This window comes from Eptesicus fuscus, chromosome 2, assembly GCF_027574615.1.
Source record: "Eptesicus fuscus isolate TK198812 chromosome 2, DD_ASM_mEF_20220401, whole genome shotgun sequence".
Taxonomy (NCBI): Eukaryota; Metazoa; Chordata; class Mammalia; order Chiroptera; family Vespertilionidae; genus Eptesicus; species Eptesicus fuscus.
The window spans coordinates 22,355,154-22,374,728 of NC_072474.1; the positions used below are offsets into that span (position 1 = coordinate 22,355,154).

At 41.1% G+C, this 19,575-nt stretch overlaps 1 protein-coding gene across 1 annotated transcript in view; it reads right to left on the reverse strand.

Annotated features, from left to right (window-relative positions):
- MALRD1 (MAM and LDL receptor class A domain containing 1) overlaps positions 1 to 19,575 on the reverse strand; it is a 640,413-nt gene that overhangs the window by 27,386 nt on the left and 593,452 nt on the right. Inside the window, exons 38-39 of the mRNA XM_054724807.1 lie at positions 7,138 to 7,217; positions 6,947 to 7,043 (exon numbers count right to left, since the gene is read on the reverse strand). Of these exons, the coding sequence (XP_054580782.1) occupies positions 6,947 to 7,043; positions 7,138 to 7,217 (177 nt within the window). The remainder of the gene's footprint in view (positions 1 to 6,946; positions 7,044 to 7,137; positions 7,218 to 19,575) is intronic.

The window sequence follows — 19,575 nt, forward strand, 5'->3', positions numbered from 1 at the left end:
GGGTGCCTGCAGCCATGCTTATACTATTGACCTCACCTCCTATCTCACCCGTCATGGGTTTGGCCAGAAATGGGATCCTTACCTCAGTGGGCTAATCAGGTGGTCTTCCTTTAGAATACCGAATGGGGATAGAAAGACAAATATTTACTCTTTCCCCACGTTTCAAGATCTAATGAGTACCTAGTACCCATCCTCTGGGTGATGACCATTTTGTTATATAAACAGTGAGTAGAGGACTGCATTCTCACATTATCTCCCTATTTGTATCCCGGGGTATTGCCCTGCCATTCTCCCACAAGTGATTTATTTTGGCAAGAATCAGGATGGATGTGGATAAATAAGAGGACATGAGTGAATGAATAAATGAGAAAGGAGAAGCAGCAGGCCAAAGGAATCTTTCTCAATGTAGAAGAAAACACATGGAATTTGGGCATCTACAAAATGACTCACTTGAAACCATTTGTGTCATGTACCCTCAAGAAGTCTCCAAGGCCTCAGATAAGCATGCTCCAGTCTGTAGAAGCTGGTATAGTGAATGGTGGCAATTACGGTTGTGGTCTGCCTCATGTTTGGGCTGAGGTCAGTCTGGTTCCTCAGAGGGAGTTCCGCTCTCTTCGTTCCCACTAGTGGGAGCTTCATCCTGTGGCCTCCAGGGCAACATGAACAAGGAATGATTTGGGAGATCACTAAAGACTGAGAATACAGTCTTAGGTGGTATTTTGGGGCGGGTAGTAGAGGGAATCAAACCTTTTTGTTTGAGGTCTTGGAAATGAGAAGAGAAGGTACAAGGGAGAGGGAAGAAGATGTGGAAATGAATCAGTGTGTCAGAGACAGAGACACTGGCTTGGATCTCAAGTCTTGGACTTCACCTACCTCTATTAGGAGCAGAGACTTAGGATTTTGGTAACTGATTTGTAATCATTTTTTTTTTTCTACTGTGTTTTATCAATCATCCTCCCTTCTTGGTCCAATTCACACAAATTTTGGGCAAATTTCATAACATTATTGTCTCTTTTAATGATTAAAAGTTAGTTTTTGATGTGTAAAACATAATCCAATCTACTTTAAAGCTACCAAGTAATACCAGACTTTAACTTTTATTTGTTGCCTGCCCTTTCCCCATTCCAGACTTGAGATGGGACTATGGCTGCTGCTTGGAATCAGGAAGAGACTAAAGGTCATGGTTTTGGCTTTCAACTAACTCCCCTCCCCCGCTTTCATTGTTCATTTTTCAAGGCTATCATGGGGACACGGAGAAGAAGGGGAAATGCAAGGCAGGGATCTTCTTAGCAACTAGTCTCCTGTCATTGGTTGGTAGGCCCCCACCATTGCACAATGGATAGTTCTCACTTTTCTCTTGTCATGGCCTCCATGGTGATAACATATGGAATTCATGTGTGTGTGTGTGTGTGTGTGTGTGTGTGTGTGTGTGTGTGAATCAACTTCATTTTGGCCCCTTCTATTGCTGAATGCCTTTTAAAAGAAGGCAGCTGTGTCAACATTTAGTTCAGTCCTTCCCCTAATGCCCTTTTCAGGAAGGGCATCACCTCACTTAATCTGGCAGCTGACTGAACAGCCCCACAACACCAATTTACCTCCATTCTCTGTGCTTCTTCAAATGGACTGAGGAAGGAAACTCTAAGTTCTCTTCCAGACATTTGGAGGGTTGTGCACAATTGGGATACAGTTTAGCGCCCTTCCCCTCTCGCCCCACTCTCCTGTTGTTTCCAGGTACATTGTACCACAGTCCTTTTAAGCCCAGCTGGTATAGGATGCTCCCAGGACCACCCGCTTCCAGAGCAGTGAACCAAAAATTGTCTTCATGTCTTTCTGCAAAGGGTACATGTATCAAGTACTCTTGAGAACTTTTTCTCTGCATTGCACTCTGATGTGGAACAGGGATCAGATTTTGCAGGATTTTCACTCTTTCTTCTAGGCATCACAAATCTTAACTATTGATTCTCTTGGGGCTCTTCCATCCCATTGCTTTGGGTAGTGTTGGAGGTGGTATCTTCCTCCCTTCTTTACTGGGAAGGAGGTAAAACTTCTCACTACAAACACTGCACTGCTCCAAAGACAATGACTGCAAGGACCCCTTCTCTTTCCTTCCCAGGCCTCTCCCTACCTAGACTGGAGAAATAAAATGTTGGTTGATGACAGTACAGATGGTTCTGTTTCCATTAGTAAGCCTTAGTGGGTTGTATCTGGCCTAAATTACTGGTAATCTTGGCAGTTCTTTAAAATGTGCAGTAATAGGAGCCTTATAGTTGTAAATGTAGCCAATTCCACTCAATTTTTTGTGTATCTTGTGCAAGAGGGGTTGTTATTGTAAGATAGGAGTTCTGATGTGTTCAGGTAGGATGATAAAAGCAGCTATATAAGCTTTTCACCTCAAATAATGAAGTTACTCTTTATTTTGGGGAATCTCAAACGTAGGTTTCAGAGTTGGGAAATGATGGGCGCTAATATTTCATAATGTTAAAGTCAATGTATCTAGAAAAATTTTATGGAGAAGTCTAGCAAATAATTGAAAGCATGATATGAATCTGGAGCATGGAAAAGAACTTCAGTAAGACAGAGAGATTATTTGGAGCCATTAATGTGTAGATGGCATTTGAAACCTTGGAAATGAATGATATCTTACATGAAAGGGAATCAGATATAGAGGCAAACTCTGGAGACCATCAATAAGGGATGAGAAGAAGATACTAAACATTTTTTAAAAAGTGTCAGAGAAACAGAAAAGAGTAAGAGGAGATGAACAAATAAATAGGAAAAGAGAAAACAGAAATAGAATTTGGCAAAGAATGAAGGTGAGGAGTGATGAGGAAGGGGAAGTGTGATGTTGAAGAAGAATGATGGAAGTGAGAGAAAGGAGAGCTGGCTCTGTCAGGCTGTGGCATAGTGCCACTGACATTTGCCTGAGAGGTCTCTCCAAAGCCCCAATGGCATAAGCTGTCCAGCATGAACCTGGAAAAAGTGTGACATTTAGGGTTCTTCCTAAATACTCTCGCTGGCTGTGTTAATGTGATAACTCATTCACATAACATGATGATTTATTTTTTTGAATCCTCACCCGAGGATATTTTTCCCATTGATTTTTAGAGTGGAAGAGAGAGGGAAAGACAGAGAGGAACATCGATGTGAAAGAAACACATTGATTGGTTGCCTCCTGCACAAGCCCTGACCTGGGCCGGGGCTGGGAAGGAGCCTGCAATTGAGGTCTGCCCTTGACCGGAATGGAACCTCGGACCCTTTGGTCTGCAGGCGACGCTCTCTCTATCCACTGAGCCAAACTGGCAAGGTCCATGGTGATTAATTTTATGTGTCAATTGGGCTAGACTGTGGCATCCAGTTCTTTGCTCAAATACTAGTCCAGATGTTGTTGTAAAAGTATTTTTTAGGTGTGATTAATATTTATAATCAGCCAAGTTTAAGTAAAGCAGATTACGTTTCATAATGTGGGTGAGCCGAATTCAACCATTTAAAGGCTTTAACAACAAAGACTGAAGTTTCCCAAATGAGAAGGAATTCTGCCTCAAGGCTACAAGGAAACCGTCCCTGTGTTTCCAGCCTGATAGCATGCCTGGCAGACTTTGGATGCAAGCCTACACCACCAACTCTTTTTTTTTTTTTTTAATCTATTTTTATTTTATTTTATTGATTTTTTACAGAGAGGAAGAGAGAGGAATAGAGAGTCAGAAACATCGATGAGAGAGAAACATCAATCAGCCGCCTCCTGCACACCCCCTACTGGGGATGTGCCCGCAACCAAGGTACATGCCCTTGACCGGAATTGAACCGGGGACCTCTCAGTCCGCAGACCGATGCTCTATCCACTGAGCCAAACCGGTTTCGGCAACACCACCAACTCTTACTTGAATTGTGACTTGCCGGCCTCAATTACATAAGTCAATTCCTTAAAATAAATCTTTCTCTAATTCCATATACTATCTAATCTAATAATAGACAAATATGCAAATTGACCATACCTCCGACACACCCAGAAGCCACGCCCACAAGCCACACCCACCACCCAATCAGAGTGAGTATGCAAATTAACCCAAACCAAGATGGCTACAGCCACAGAGAGCAAGGTTTCCTAGGTAACAGAGGAAGCCAAGCTTTCTGCCAGCCGTTGCAGGCCTCAGCCTCCACTCAAGCTACAAAGTTTCAATTATAGAAGGTAAACAAATTCAAACAAATGGCGGCAGAATGGAGCTTGAGAGGGCAGGCCAGGGTTGCTGGCGGCAACAGGGGAAGCAAAGCTTTCCGAACACCCTGGCCGGGCCCACCCGCTTAAGGCTACAAAGTTTCAATTATAATCCCAACACAAATGGCTTCCGGCCTCGGAGGGAGCCCCAGGCTTGGCCCTGCTCCAGGCTACAAAGTTTCAATTGTAGAAGGAAAATAAATTCCAGATACCAGGGCCTCTGCTTGCGTTGCCAGGGGGCGTGGCCAGCCTGCAAACCACCACAGGCCCCTCACTCAGGCCGCCCCCGCTCCAAGGGAATCCACCCTGATCAGGGACACCCTTCAGGGCAAACTAGCTGGCCCCCACCCCTGTACCAGGCCTCTATCCTATCTAATAAAAGAGTACTATGCAGATTGATCATCACTGCAACACACAATATAGCTGCCCCCATGTGATCAAAGATCCTGCCCCCATGTGGACACAAGATGGCCACCACAAGATGGCCAGCAGGAGAGGGCAGTTGGGAGGCACCTGGCCTGCAAGGGAGGGCAGTTGAGAAGGACCAGGCCTGCAAGGAAGGGCAGTTGGAGGTGATCAATCCTGCAGGAGAGGGCAGTTAGGGGTGACCAGGCCGGCAGAGGAGGGAAGTTGGGGGCAAACATGCTGGAAGCAGAGTGGTTAGGGGGTGATCAGGCTGGCAGGCAGAAGCGGTTATGGGCAATCAGGAAGGCAGGCAGGCAAGCAGTTGGGAGCCAGCAGTCCTGGATTGTGAGAGGGAGGTCCGACTGCCCGTTTCGGCCCGATCTCAGGGATCGGGCCTAAACGGGCAGTCAGACATCCCTTGAGGGGTCCCAGATTGGAGAGGGTACAGGCTGGGCTGAGGGACAACCCCCCTCCATGCACGAATTTCGTGCACCGGGCCTCTAGTATTAATTATATTATTAATATAATTAAAATAATCATTATTTAATTAATTTCCCAATAAATATAATTTGAATAATTAATATTATATATTAAATGAAAATATATCTTACTAGAGGCCTGGTGCACGAAATTCATGCATGGGGGGGGTGTATGTCCCTCAGCCCAGCCAGCACCCTCTCCAATCTGGGACCCCTCTCACAATTCAGGACTGCTGGCTCCCAACCGCTTGCCTGCCTGCCTGCCTGATTGCCCCTAAGCACTTCTGCCTGCCAGCCTGATCACCCCCTAACCATGCCCTTGCCAGCCTGATCAATGCCTAACTGCTCCCCTGCTGGCCCCATTGCCCCTAACTGCCCTCTCTTGCCAGCCTGGTCACCCCTAACTTCCCTCCCCTGAAGGCCTGGTCACCCCCAAATGCCCTCCCCTGCTGGCCATCTTGTGGTGGCCATCTTGTGTCCATATGGGGGTGGCCATCTTGTGTGTTGGAGTGATGGTCAAATAACCACAGAATTAGTAGATCAGTATGTTCTTCTTGATAGTAATGGATTAAAAATGTCAGATTTTTTTCCCTAATGAATACCATAGTTCTGGAATAATTTTGCTTTAATTGATGATAACAAGTTTGGTGTCTGGTATTTAACAAGACTGCAGGCTGGATAGCTGAGAAGCATTCATCAGCAGGTGGCATATTCCATTTGACACCAAGGAGAATGCAGTTATCCTGTGCTCTGTGACACATCGGTGTTGCAGCTGATCTAAATCTCTGACCACAGACTCAGCTTACAAGACATGATGTGCTTCTTCAATATCTTAAAATTGTATTAAATCTTATTCTGAGTCTTTATCTTGTTCGGTTCATGGAAAAGATAGTCACTTTCCTTATTGGGGTGACCTGTATCCCTTACAGGTGATGGGAAGATGGGTATTAGGTAGGAAGCTCCTAGCATCATTTTTAAAATTTTCTCTTTATTGTTGAAAGTATTATATATGACCCTCTTTTTCCCATTCACCCCTTTTAGCCCAAGCTGGACCCCTGCCCCAGGCCTTCATCACACTATTGTCTTTGTCCATGGGCTAGGTATATATTCACACGAATTTTTTGGTTAATCTCTTCCCACCCACCCTCACCTTCCCTCTGAGATTCCATAGTCTGTTCCATGTTTCTATATCTTGGATCTATTTTGTTCATCAGCTTATTTTGTTCTTTAAATTCCACATATGATACTTGTTTTTCTCTGACTGGCTTATTTCGCTTAGCATAATATTCTTCTCCAGGTCCCTCCATGCTGTCTCAAAAGGTAAGAGATCCTTCTTTTTACAGCTACATAGTATTCCATGGTGTAAATGTGCCACAGCTTTTTTTATCCATTCATCTATTCCTAGTATCTTGATCAGCACAGTAGACTGTGAGGTCTCCTGTGTCATGCCTGTGCCCCACCTGCAAAGTTCCTCCAGGTACAGCAGCTCTTGGCCTCTGGCCTGTGCATTTCCTAGGACCTGGGGGTCTTGGCCTGGAAAGCTGGTGCCTAGAGCTCAGCCTTCCTGGGAAAGCCAAGAAATTATCTTTTTTTGCAGTTCTGCCGCCTTCCCTGGGCACCACCATAAACCTGGATGTCCATCCCCTTCTATCTTTTTAATCAGTGCAGAATGCCATGTTCTCCTTTGTGTTGTCATCAAAAATGCTCCTAACATAATCTAAAAAGTCAACTTTACTAAAAAAAAATAAGTAAATAAGAGAAAGATATCATGAAGTATGAAAACACTAAAGTTACCTTGCATGTAAAATGGAGTGAAAGGAAAACACAGCAAATTAAATGTTTCACTTACCTTACTGGTACTTTTCTGTTTGCAAGAAAACACAAGGTGGCAACTGTAATATGAGTCATCAGGAAAGCTAATCCAATACCCAGGAGAGTCCATATATCTAGAATTTCAAACCAATGAAAAGGATACACACACAGTCAAAAATATTAGACACTCAAAAACCCAGTGATTCGTTTAGTCACAATGTCACCTACTATTCTGAGAGTATGTAAGATCTGCAGTAGAATGGTGAACTTTGATATGACATCGATTTCCTGTCCATCCTTGTCGACATCTGGAAATGAGATAAAAGATGACAGTTAGAAAAACAAAAAGGAAGTAGAAGCATATTTTAGTAGTATTGTCATGGAATAAAATGATGAGTGTCAATAGACAATGAAATACCTGCAATGTGGGTAACTTTGATAAGAAACTAAAAATGTTAAACCAAAGTCAAAACAAAATTAAATTTCACTATTTTCACATTATTGTGTAAGAGGATGTTTGTCGTGATTTAGCTTCTCTTAGATTATAAAATGGGCACTTAGTTTTCAGAGACTTCCTTTTTTGTTTTAAAAAAATTGACTTGTTTTTCACCAGTGTCCATACTACTTTACTCATTTGTCTCAAACTTAAAAGCTAGCACATTTTTCAATAAAAAGTGATTTAACTTACTTCAGGTACTGATAGAGAAGATTCAAATTATGGATTAATATAAATTACAGATGATCCTTCAAGTTCATAGATTTGGAATCAGGTTGGTAATCTCATGAGATAGATTAGGAATACTACTAGAATTTCACTTCCTTTGTTTTACTTACGGACATACATGATGAAACTTAACACTGGAAGCATCTCTTTTGATATGGATAGTTTTCAATAGTTCAGAAATGGAGACTAGCTTGTGCTCAGAGAGATAAGATTGATTTCTAAGTGGTAAATGTGTTAGAATACTTCTGGTAGTATGTATTTGCATATGGGTGTGAAAGCTTGGGTACACATTCTTGTTTACCAGAAATAACACAATACAAATGAAAAAGGATTTAGTTGAATTTCCTGCCAGGTTCATGGTACATGCGACAAAATAGGATTAAAAACTAGCTTCTGAATAGTGTGCTTAAGAGCTGTGTATTGAACAATGCTTCTTCAGCACACATTTGTTTTTGTTTCAATCTCTCTTTTGAATTTGAAAACTTGAATGATCAATAGCAATTCCTTCAAAAAGCAATAGCTTTTTTAAATATAAAAAGCTTAGATGTATAAGGAGGTCCATATAAGAATATCTTCTTTCCTTAGGAGGTATTCTTTAAAAGGTAGAAATTTAAGACAATTTGTTTGGATGTTTCTGAAATTCAAATGAAAATAAATCAGAATTTTTGATTAATGGAGTATTTTTTCTTTTGAGTTTCTTATTTATGTATTCTTTCATTTATTTATTTGTTAAATTTACTTATCTCTTTTATTCTCATTCTTCATTTTAATATTTTTCTTTCCAACTTGTCATTCATTTTAAAGTGCTTAAAGATGTTTTTTCAGCTTGGGTAACCTTCTAAAACATCTAACATTATTTTACATGCATACATTAATACTATGTTTTTTATTCTCATAACCCTTAGGATATAGTTCTTGTCAGTTCTCAATTGATAGTGTGACTCTACATGTCAGTCTTTCACATGTGCACAAACTGGTGTGGCCTAGAGACAGGGACAGGTTTTCATTTTGGTTAATTGGGCATCGTTAGATTTTTTAAAATGCCACTCATTGGCACGAGGATCATACTAGTCTTCCCTTTAGATATATGGTAGGTATTTGAATGTGCCTATTAAGATAAATGTCAGTGGACACTGTCTTAAAATACCAGTTAAAAAATGAATGGGAAAAATCCAAATGTGTGCTATCTATCGATCATCTATCTTCTCTCTATTTGTCTATTTATATATGTACTTATATATTATCATTTACCTATCTATAGTGTGTGTGTGTATATATATATATATATGTGTATGTGTGTGTGTGTGTGTGTGTGTGTGTGTGTATATCACTCTTCTGGTGATGAACAAATAGAGTATTAAGTAACTATTTCTTTTGACTATTTTTTTACTGAAAGAAAAATTCCAACTATACTGAAAATATTTTGATGATAATTTTACAGAAATAAGTACTGATGCTATTGATAAAAGGAAAATTAAAGATAGGCAATTTGTTTTTACATTGGTAAAAACATACCTGTAAAAAGTAACAGAATATAACCTTCCTTTAAACACAAATATATATTACTGAATTTTTATTTATTTTTCTACTGAAGAACAACTATATTAAAGAATAAATCAAGGTGATATATAATCTTATCAAGTACCATGATAAAGGTAATAGAAAGAAATGTATTTTAAGGGCCCAAATTAGTTTCAAAATATGCTGAATTTTTGTCACTTTTGGCCAAGGAAATTTTGAATTTAAGAAGTATGAATGAAATTTTGAGTTAGATATTTATAATAAAAAATCCTTTAAAGGAGTTATTTTAGAAGAAACTGAGTATCCTACCCTCAAAAGTTTCCATTTAAATGTATCAGTCTGCTACATTTATTTATTTATTTATTTATATATATATATTTTAAATCCTCACCCAAGGATATTTTTTCCATTGATTTTAGAGAAAGGGGAAGAGAAGGGGAGAGACAGAGAGAAACAGCCATGTGAGAGAGGCACACCAATTGGTTGCCTCCAGCACATGCCCTGGCCCTGACCAGGGCCTAGTATTGAGCCTGCAACCAAAGTATGTGCCCTTCACCAGAATGGAACCTGAGACCCTTCAGTCTGACACTCTATCCACTGAAGCAAACCATCTAGGGCAATCTTCCTAATTTAAACCAAATGTTTTCTATATGTGTTTTCAAGGGGGCTTATCTCTGAATTTTAATATATATCAATTAATTTTGAAATATAAATAGAAATTACTGAAATTTTAAAATTATACAGTAATATCTATGATTCAAAAAAATTCTTGTCAGTAGCTGATGTGTCTCAGTGGTTGGGTGTCGACCCATGAACCAGGAGGTCAAGGTTTGATTCCTGGTCAGGGCATATGCCTGCGTTGTGGGCTTGATCCCTAGTTAGGGGGCATGCAGGAGGCAGTCAATCAATGATTCTCTCTCACCATTGATGTTTCTCTCTCCCTCTCCTTTTCTTTCTCTGAAATCAATAAAACATATTTTAAAAATTCTTGTCAATAACAATAAATTGTTCCTTGAAGCAGAGATTGTAATCTCCACACCAACCTGATTCCAAGCCCTCACTTCCTTCCTATTTGATGTTTATCAGATTAAAAGTAATACATGCTTAAAGTAATGTATGTTTGAATACAACCCTTCATATCCCTATGTAATTCCATCCTCCTTATGTAACTAATATAAACAGCCAAGTATGTCTCTTTCCACTCCTTTACCCTTTCATAGAACACATACGCACACACATGTGTGTGTTTATTGTAATAGAAGCATCTACATCTCTCTGTAACAAACTGGCTTTTACTTTCAACAATGCATTATGGGCTTCCTTAAGGCCAGCTGTCTATACAAACAACCCATACAGACAATTTTCAGAAATTAACATATCATGTATATATTTCTCAGTTTAATATTTTTGTTGTTGCTTTTTGCCTTCTCCTCAACCCTCTCCACTAAGGAGAAACATTAGCTTGGTTGCAAAAAGAAGCAAGTAAGAATATTTAACATATATTTTATCTTTGTCATACTAAACCTCTTCTATGGATATCAGTGTTCAAAGTAATTGTGGCAGTTGCATGCCTAGACTCCATTCAAACAGGGAGAATGGATGAGATATTGGGGAGATTTTGGTGTGCTTTGATTAGGCGGATGCCAACCTGAGAAGACCAGTCCTGGTGGGGCATCTAAGGCAGAGCTGGATGGTTGTTAGAGTGGGGTGGGTGTAGGAAGTGCTGTGCAATTGTGTGATGCCAAGATACAAAGTAGAGATTAAAATATATGAAATATAATAAGGTTAAAAAAAAAGTGCTAAAGCCCCTAGCTGGTTTGGCTCAGTGGATAGAGCATTGGCCTATGGACTGAAGGGTCCTGGATTCAATCTTCTCTCTCTCTGTCCCTCCCCCTCCCCTCCACTCTCTGGAAAAATAACCTTGGGTGAGGATTGACCAATAAAAAAATAATAATAATAAAAGTTTGCTTTCCTTTGTTAAGATAAATTATATACCTTTAAAAAAAAGTGCTAAAAGAGAGGATGAAAGAATTGCTTCAAGAATAATTATATTTCCAGACCCAGAAAGTGAAAAATGTGCAACCTCAATTATACATTTATTGAACAGGTGATATATTAAATTATATTTATTCCAAAGAATGAAGTATAAAATGTTACAGAAAAATTGGTCATCTAATAATATAGAAATCATTTATAATTGATGAGATCTGGAGAAATATAATCAAATATGTTATTATGGGGTCCCAAATGAACCTGTAGATCTCCACATTCTATTTTACACTGTGTTTGTGCAGCCATACTTCCTCTAATATTGCAGCTTTTGAGGATGTGGAAGTAAAATCCCTTCAGAAGCAGCATGCATTTTGAATATATTTTAGATTAGATTTATTAATTTATTAGATTTATTAATCTAGCATTATAGTAGTAGACTTGTTTTTCTTTTTCTTAGGTATTTTTATAGCAATATGTTGTGATTATTAAATTCATTTATATCATTTTTGTTTATAGGAGCCAGTGTCTTCTATATTTACATTCCATGCTTCAGAAAACTACAATATATAAAGCCCAAAAGGAATTACAATTGAAAACCTGCTATGTGCTCAACAATATACTAAATGCTTTACTATACTATGTGTAATACAATAATGTTACAGAAAAGGAATTATTTCCCCATTTCGTATTTGAAGAAATAAGTCACAGAGCGGTTGAACAGCAAATCACCCAGGGGTACATTCTGAATGAGATTTTCAACTACGTCTCTTTATCTCCTCAGCCAATGACTCTCTGTTCACTATATGGTTTTGCTTCCCATGTCTTCCCAAAGTAGGAATTTAGTTGTTTATAATGGCAGTTAACTTTATAATGTTTATCTGTTAGAACTTCCTGGTCTTTGTTGTCTGGAAAAGTCCATTGATCACATTAAGCTTTGCTCTGGAAACATCTCTAGTTGTAGAGGAGGCAGTGTGGAGCTAAGAAAAGAGTAAGTAATAGGGTCAGGGCACCTGGGTTTGAGGCTAATCTTTGCCATTTTCTAGCTACGGGAGAATCAAATGACTTCAGTTTCCTATGATGAGCATTAACAATTACAACTCACCTCATAGAATGTGTATGAGAATTAAACAACACATATAAAAGTCTATTGCAGAAGTGTTATCTCTGCCAAGCTGTCCCATACCCAGGCTTTTGCTTTAGGGTAGAAGTCATGGTCATGTCCCCTGCTGACTTTATGCCCTAACAGGCTGTCCCTCCAGGGCACTGGCATCTGACAACTGCCCTGTCTCCCATCCTTGCCTGAGCATCGGTTAAGGCTTATAAAGCAGTGAAAAGCCATTGCCACAGCTTCTGCTTTTATGTGGTGATTTTGAGGGGGTGGGGGAGGAGTAGGGGAGAGTGAAGGTGGAACAGGGCATAGAGGAGATAGACGGTGATGGAAATAATGAAATAAAATAAATAAACATTTTATATATAAACATGCCTGGAGGTTCTTAATCCAGTTATAGAGGTAGGGGAGGGAAAAGCAGTTGTTGAATATGCTCAGTGCCTGCAATGTACATTCCTCCGCCCCAAACCAATGAGGCTTCTACCCATCAGACACATGAATCAGACACATGTATTAGTACTCCAAGGGGGCAGAGGGAAGTGCTGCCTCAACTTAGTCTGAGAGCATCAGCTCTGACTGTGTTTTCAGGGCTGTGTGCTGAGCCTGTGCCAGCAGAAAGGAAACGGGACAATTGAGGAGAGCCCTTAACAAGCCATCCTGATTGTCATGGGTGAATTCATTTAACAGGAAACAAGAAAGCAGGAGAAGCCACTAAATAATCTCTGAGCCACAAAGCACCGAAATTCCACTTTGAGCACCGGTGATTAATTTGCTTAGACTAATTTCCTACTTGACTAATTAGCTCCAACATATTTTGTAAAATTTATAAGTATTAGGGAGAGTCCACCTGAAAGAGAAAGATAAATGTCCCACATCATCCATGCATAAGAGTTTGTTTTCTTAACAAAAACAGGAGAAAGGGAGAAATAAAATATAATTAGACACTCTCAGTCGGAGCCAACATGCTAATCTTCCCTTAATTCTAATAGGCCTTCTGCTATTAGTACACTATAACCCAGGGGCTCTGAAATCACTTATTTCTGGATGTGCTTGGTAACACCCATTCATTACCCACTAAACCTGGAACAAAGGCTCCTCCCATCCTTACTGTCATCTGTATGTTGGCCCCAGTTCCTGTGTCTCATTGCCAGGGAAAAGGAAGAGCCACGCATTTTCTGAGCATAGATTCATGGGAACAGGCAGGAGGTTTACTCTTTTTTTTTTTTTTTTTAATTTTAACTACTTCAATTGTTCAACTAGGGCTAAAGTAATAAGAGGAAAAATTAAGTGCTAATGCAGAGGCATGGTTATTTCATTAAAATGTTGATATTTGCATATTCAAATTTAGAAAAGACTTAAAATGTAAATTAGGTAACTTAATCCAATACTTTTCACTGACTCAGGATAATGGGGAGATCACATTTGATTGCATTCTTCCTAACAATTATGAAACTAAAGGGACTTTTAATACTATTTTGAAATATAGCATTCCTAGCCCAGAAGGAGATAAAATTTTTTTCAGAGATTAAAAGCAATTTCTAGATTCCCATATCCATTCCTCTACTGCATCATCTCAATCACCAAAGTTCCAACAGTTTACTTCTGAATTATCTCATCCATGCGTCTTCTCTATTACTGCAATAGGCTCCTCACTGGATTTCCTGCCTCCAGACTGATGTCACATTGTTCACTTCCCCAATTCAAACCCTTTACTACTTTCTCACAGCTCTTAGAGTCCTGTCCAGAAGTGGTTTTATACAGAGACTGTTTTCTGATATGGACTCTTGAAGGCACAACTGGTTTGATCTCAATTTTCTCTTTGCTCATAAACTCTTTATTCTTATTGGAATACCTTCACCTGAGAGATGTACTCTTTGCCCTTCTACATCTCTCCAGAACACCTATTCTCATTCGCTGGAAGATGGCTTTAACTTCTCATCCATCTGGCTAACTTATATTTATCCTTAAAGACACAGACAGGGACCAAATAAACATTTACCCTGGGAGGCCCTCCTTTGTGTCCTGTCTGACTTAAAAAATACTTATTTGGGTCCCATGGCATCCTGTAAACTCTGAGGACAGCACTTGGCACACAGTAGTTCAACTGTCCTTTTCCTTATAAATCTTTTTAGACTATACATTTTGGGAAGGTAAGGACTATTATACCTGTTGTATTCTTGTAAGCTCCAATTAGCACAATCTGCTCATAGAGATTTACTGAAAATATTCACTATCATCATAATTGTAGTTAACACATGGATAATTTGTTACAGTTATCAAAGCACCTTTATTTTGTACTTATATTACCTTATTTAATCATTATAACAGTCATATACACAATTAGTATGCATCAGAAACTCCTGTAAGGTTTACTAGTATAAAAACAGATTGCTGGCCCCATCCCTAGAGTTTCTGATTCACAATGTCTGGCTGATATTGTTGTAATTAGCTAGTTATTAATAATAGAAAAGAAGCAAAGAGGGAAGGCCAGGCATTATAGGAACGTCATTTGGGCAGCTTCACCAGGAAGCTGCAACTTTGCACTCCCCAGGGAACCACTGGCTTATTCCCTGAAAAACAGTCAGGGAAGGGACCCAACAAAGGAAGGATAAATGCATGCCCAGTCAAGTTGGGGTGACATAGTCAAACCTGGGGACAGAGATCATTGGCCAGAATGGGATGGACGTGGCCACTGCAAGCACCTGAGAATTTGGGAACACATAATCTCCTGAACAAAGCAGTTCTCTCTCTCTTGTGCTTTTGGCTCGCTCTTGGCTTCCTTGCATTCGCCTGTGTTTCCTCCACAGCCATGTTTACCTGTAGACCCCACCTGCAATGGACTGATGGGCTGCAGTGGGGAAACGCAAAGTACGCTAGCCTGATGCTGGATTGGACTGTGCAGACCCGGAAAGGAAACTCTGGACACGGGCTCTGATTTTAGCTCTGCTGGAGACCTAGCTATACTTCTTCTATGGCAGGACAAAGGGAAATGGGGCTTTGGAAATGTGGGGATTTAATTCCATGGAAATAAAGCCTTCTATCATATTTCATCCTCCTGTGTGAGACTCAGACAATTCTTTCTTTTTCTTGGGATAGTGCAAGAATTCCACCCTCATGAGCCACCGGCAGGGATAAGACCTCTTACCCAGTAACAGATGGTGACCCAGATGAGACCCTACCAGGAGAACTGACTTATGGAAAGCATCCCTTCTCTTCTACTTCCCCGGCCAAAGCATGTCTGCACCTGGCCTGTACTCCAAAGAGAGAAAAAACTGGCCTAGGTTGTGGTGAGAAACCTCTCTCCCTAGCCTGGGAGTTTTATAATTCGTTTCTCACATTGTCTCCTGGATTGGTGCTTGTCTGAATCTTTTGCTTCCTTTTCTCTGCCCTAACTAGCTTCTGCTGCTTTGGATGCAAATCCAGTAGAAAGCAGCACCCTGCTCCCAGTCCCAAAGACACAACAGGCTCCGGAAAATGCTGAGAAGGTGCATGACCTGATACTACTATGGAGTTTGTGCCTTGGGTCCATACTGGTCCCTGTTTACAAAACTCATCTCAACCACTCTCTCTGCATGCTGCTCCTGTTGCTACAATTTAACTTCTCTCTGTTCCCGCCCCACAGGATTCAGATTGCGGGCCTGGGAACACCCTTTATTGCCAGCGTGGTGCCAGTGCTATGGGTTCCTGCAGCGCAATATGCAGATGAGTGCCAGGGGGATGCAAAACACGGAGCCGGCACGCACTCACTACTGCCTTGACATTTACTCCTGGCCTGGGGAACCCCCAGCTCTCCAGCCTGCTTAAGCCCAGGGAGGGGCCAGCAGCCCCGCATCCCAAGCTGGGGGTTTAAGGCCAGACTCCCAGCCCTGTGCAGCCCCAAGCCAAGGACCATCCCGGCCCTCGCTTCCCTCTGCCTCCCACCTCCCTCTGCGTCTGCCCTGCTAGTGCGCCCAGGGTGCTGAGGAGCAGGGGTCCTGGAGGTGGGCCACAGACTGGATTGCTGCTGCCTCCTGCCCACACCCCTGTGAGTTCCCCAACCAAAGCTCCCCTGGACCTCATGGGTCTAGTGGCCTGGGGCTGGGCACCTGTGGGGGAAGGCGCAACAGAGACAGTCTGAATGCAGAGAGAAGCCTCCAAGAAAAGCTGCTACCAGGACCCCGCCCCTGGCAAGCCCATGGCTGCTACCTGCCTGGTTCCACCCTCTCCCTGGCTCATCACAGGTGATGGAAACCACAGTCATCACTAGGTCAGAGGGTACCTCCCCTGCAGCCTGTTACTTGAGGCCTGGCAGCCCGTTACTTGAAGCTGGAAGTTATAAGTTGTAACCGCCCGGGCAGCCATGTCATTGCTTAAGAGCCACACGGCAGTCAGTCAGAGGAGCTGCTCACTGCTGATACTGTTTAGGTTACAAATGAAACTGCTGTGTCATTTGACTCATGCAAACATTACTACTTGTCACTAATGCTTCTTCCACAGGCATAACTAATAGAGAAAAGCCTCAAATATACAGTTGCTCAAAAAAAGAAAGGTTTTTGTTATCTAATCTTGGAAATTAACTACAAACAGAATTTAACCCCAGGGCCCCGGGTGTTAAATCTTTGTCTTGGCAGATTAACAGGGGATATTCCCCCTCTCTTAAAGGAAGCTGTCTCATGCTGCCAAGGGACTGAGGCTGTTAGGAAATGAGACAGCAACAGATTGCCAGCCCAGCTATTAAAGGCTGGTTTTAAAAGCCATATTTTCCCATCCAAGACAATAAAGAGTAAAAACCCCCAGTAAGGTCCAAGGCCATCAGAATCCCTTGTGTGGAGTTAAAGGCCCCACGCCTGGACAATTGTATTACTATCTGGGGAAGAGTCTCTATGCCAGGCGTGAGAAGGGATTTTGTACTGGGGGTGAATGTGAGTCCCCTGGCTGGTGAAGGTAGGATGGCTGGGGGACCTTGGTGGCTAAGGTGTCATAGGCCACTCCAAATTCTGGTATATGACAGAAAGCTGGAAAGCAGAGAAGACATTTATGCCTCCCTCAGCTATCAAGTCGCCTTGTCAAGTTTTTTTTGTTTTTTTTTTGTTTTTTAAGATTTTACTCCTTGAAGTCAATAAATAATGTGATCTCCACTCACAGTGCCTTGAGAGTGCCTACTCTGGCAAGAAATTTTATTCTAGGTTTATCCAAAAAAGGACCGTCTGCCTTTAAAGTACTAATACCTCATCTCCAAGAACTCTTATCTAAACTATCTATTGAAATGCAAATGTTAAAAAATTAAATCTTATCTGAGCCTCAGCTATTAGAGTCAACCAGTTTAACTCAATTCACCTATGATTTGCTAAATCAGTGAGCTTTATTATATGATACCTGTCTCCATGGAAATATGTCTCTTGAAGTATATATATATTTGCTAGTAAATAAAGCAAACCTGTATTTCTAAAAGTTATGAAATATGTTTGCCAATCTTGAAAATGCTAATTTCTTATTTTTAGCCTTTTCTCCCTACATGATACCTCCAGAGCCTGACAATTCTTAATGAGTGCATAATGGCAATACCTTTCTTTGCACATACTCAATAAGACCAATTTCAAATGACCTGGTCTTATTAACCAATATTTTGACTAAAATACCATGTCTAAGAGAGACAGGCCTGGACTCTGGATGTCACCAGATGCCTTAAGGATTGAGATTGACATCCAAAGGCAACTGAAGCCACATGGCCTGATATCATACTTGGTCACATGGCTCATAGCAATCTTCCCAAAGAACAAACAAACATTGCTTTGCTGAAAGATGGCAAGAAAGAAACCTCAAGACATTTTGGGGACCTCAAGGACTTAAGGAATTGACCCAAACCTACAGGTATTGAAGACAAAGCCTGATGGAAACTGTAGCTTGCCTTCTCTGCCCTGAGGGGATGACTACAGCTCAATATTTAAACTCCTCATGAAAGATGGCAGCGAAGCAAATTTGAAAGAGCCTGTGTGATTTGTTTGATCAGTTGCTATTCTTGTATTTATGCAAATACTCAGACCAAACTAAAACTGGACTTAATACAGTCTCTTAGAATATGAGAATAATTGTAAGAAGAAAAATTGTATGACAATAAAAACCACAAAGCCTAATTGTGGATTTTCGACTCTAGTACAATTAATTATCTTTAATTTTTTATTTTTAGGCTATCTCTATATATGCCATACAGATCTCAGCATCTAATAATATCATCAGCGATGTTAAACTGCAGAAAATCTATCAGACTGTCACTGCTGGCTTTAATTCCAGCAAAAGCCTTGCATCTAAGTCTTCTCAACCAGTTTGTGATTTGTTATGAGCATTAACCTTTGGTTTTGTTTCCTTGCTTCTATTTTCATAGGGTGCATGCCTATGTTCTTATTTACTTGATTGCTTATTCACACAACTCAAGCCTCACTCTAGAAATCGCATCACTTGTCTTCTGAAATGAGTCAATGCTTTGGACTTAAGGTTGGGTCAATAAAATATAGACAATCTTTCAACTTCATTTGAAACTGCTTTCCTTTTTCTGCCCATATGGTTCAGACAGAAAAGCCCCACACAGGGGAAATCTTAAAATATTTCCCTTAGCTTAATCTATAATAATAAAAGCATAATATGCAAATTGACCGAACAGCAGAATGACCATCCAGAAGACCTTCCGGACGACCATGCTATAACACGCACTGGTGCCAGGCCAGCCAAGGCAGGTACGTTGTGATTGGTCAGGGACCCAACCATTGTCCCATGATTGCCCTGCAATCAGGGGGCTGCACAATCACCCCAGAGAGGGAGGCCCAGGCTACCCTGTGGTGGTGCTGTGGCTGGTGGGTAGGGCCTCCCTCTGCAGGGGTGATCCATCATGGAGCCCTGGCTGGGTGGGCAGGGCCTACCACTTAGGGGCGATCACTCGTGGGGCTCCCGGACTGTGAGAGAGCACAGGCCGGGCTGAGGGACCCCTGCCCCCAAGTGCATGAAATTTCATGCACCGGGCCTCTAGTTTAAATATAATGGGCAGAAGGGCTTCAGGCAGGTGTGACACACCTTCCTCCAAGGAAGCCACTCCTCCACCCTAATCTGGAGCATGTAAAGTTAACCTTTCCCTTTACCACATGGGCTTTTTATCTCTCACCAGACCTTTAGGTTACTATAAGTCTCCTCACTTTTAAATTGTGCCTTTTAACCTTCTTGTCAAGTTTGTCATTTCTAGAATACAATAGGAATGCAGCTTGTCAAATGCATCATCCTCTGGACATCACTTATGTCACCTCACAGGGACACCAGACTAACACAGATTTCGCAAAATCCCTCTTCCCTGTGT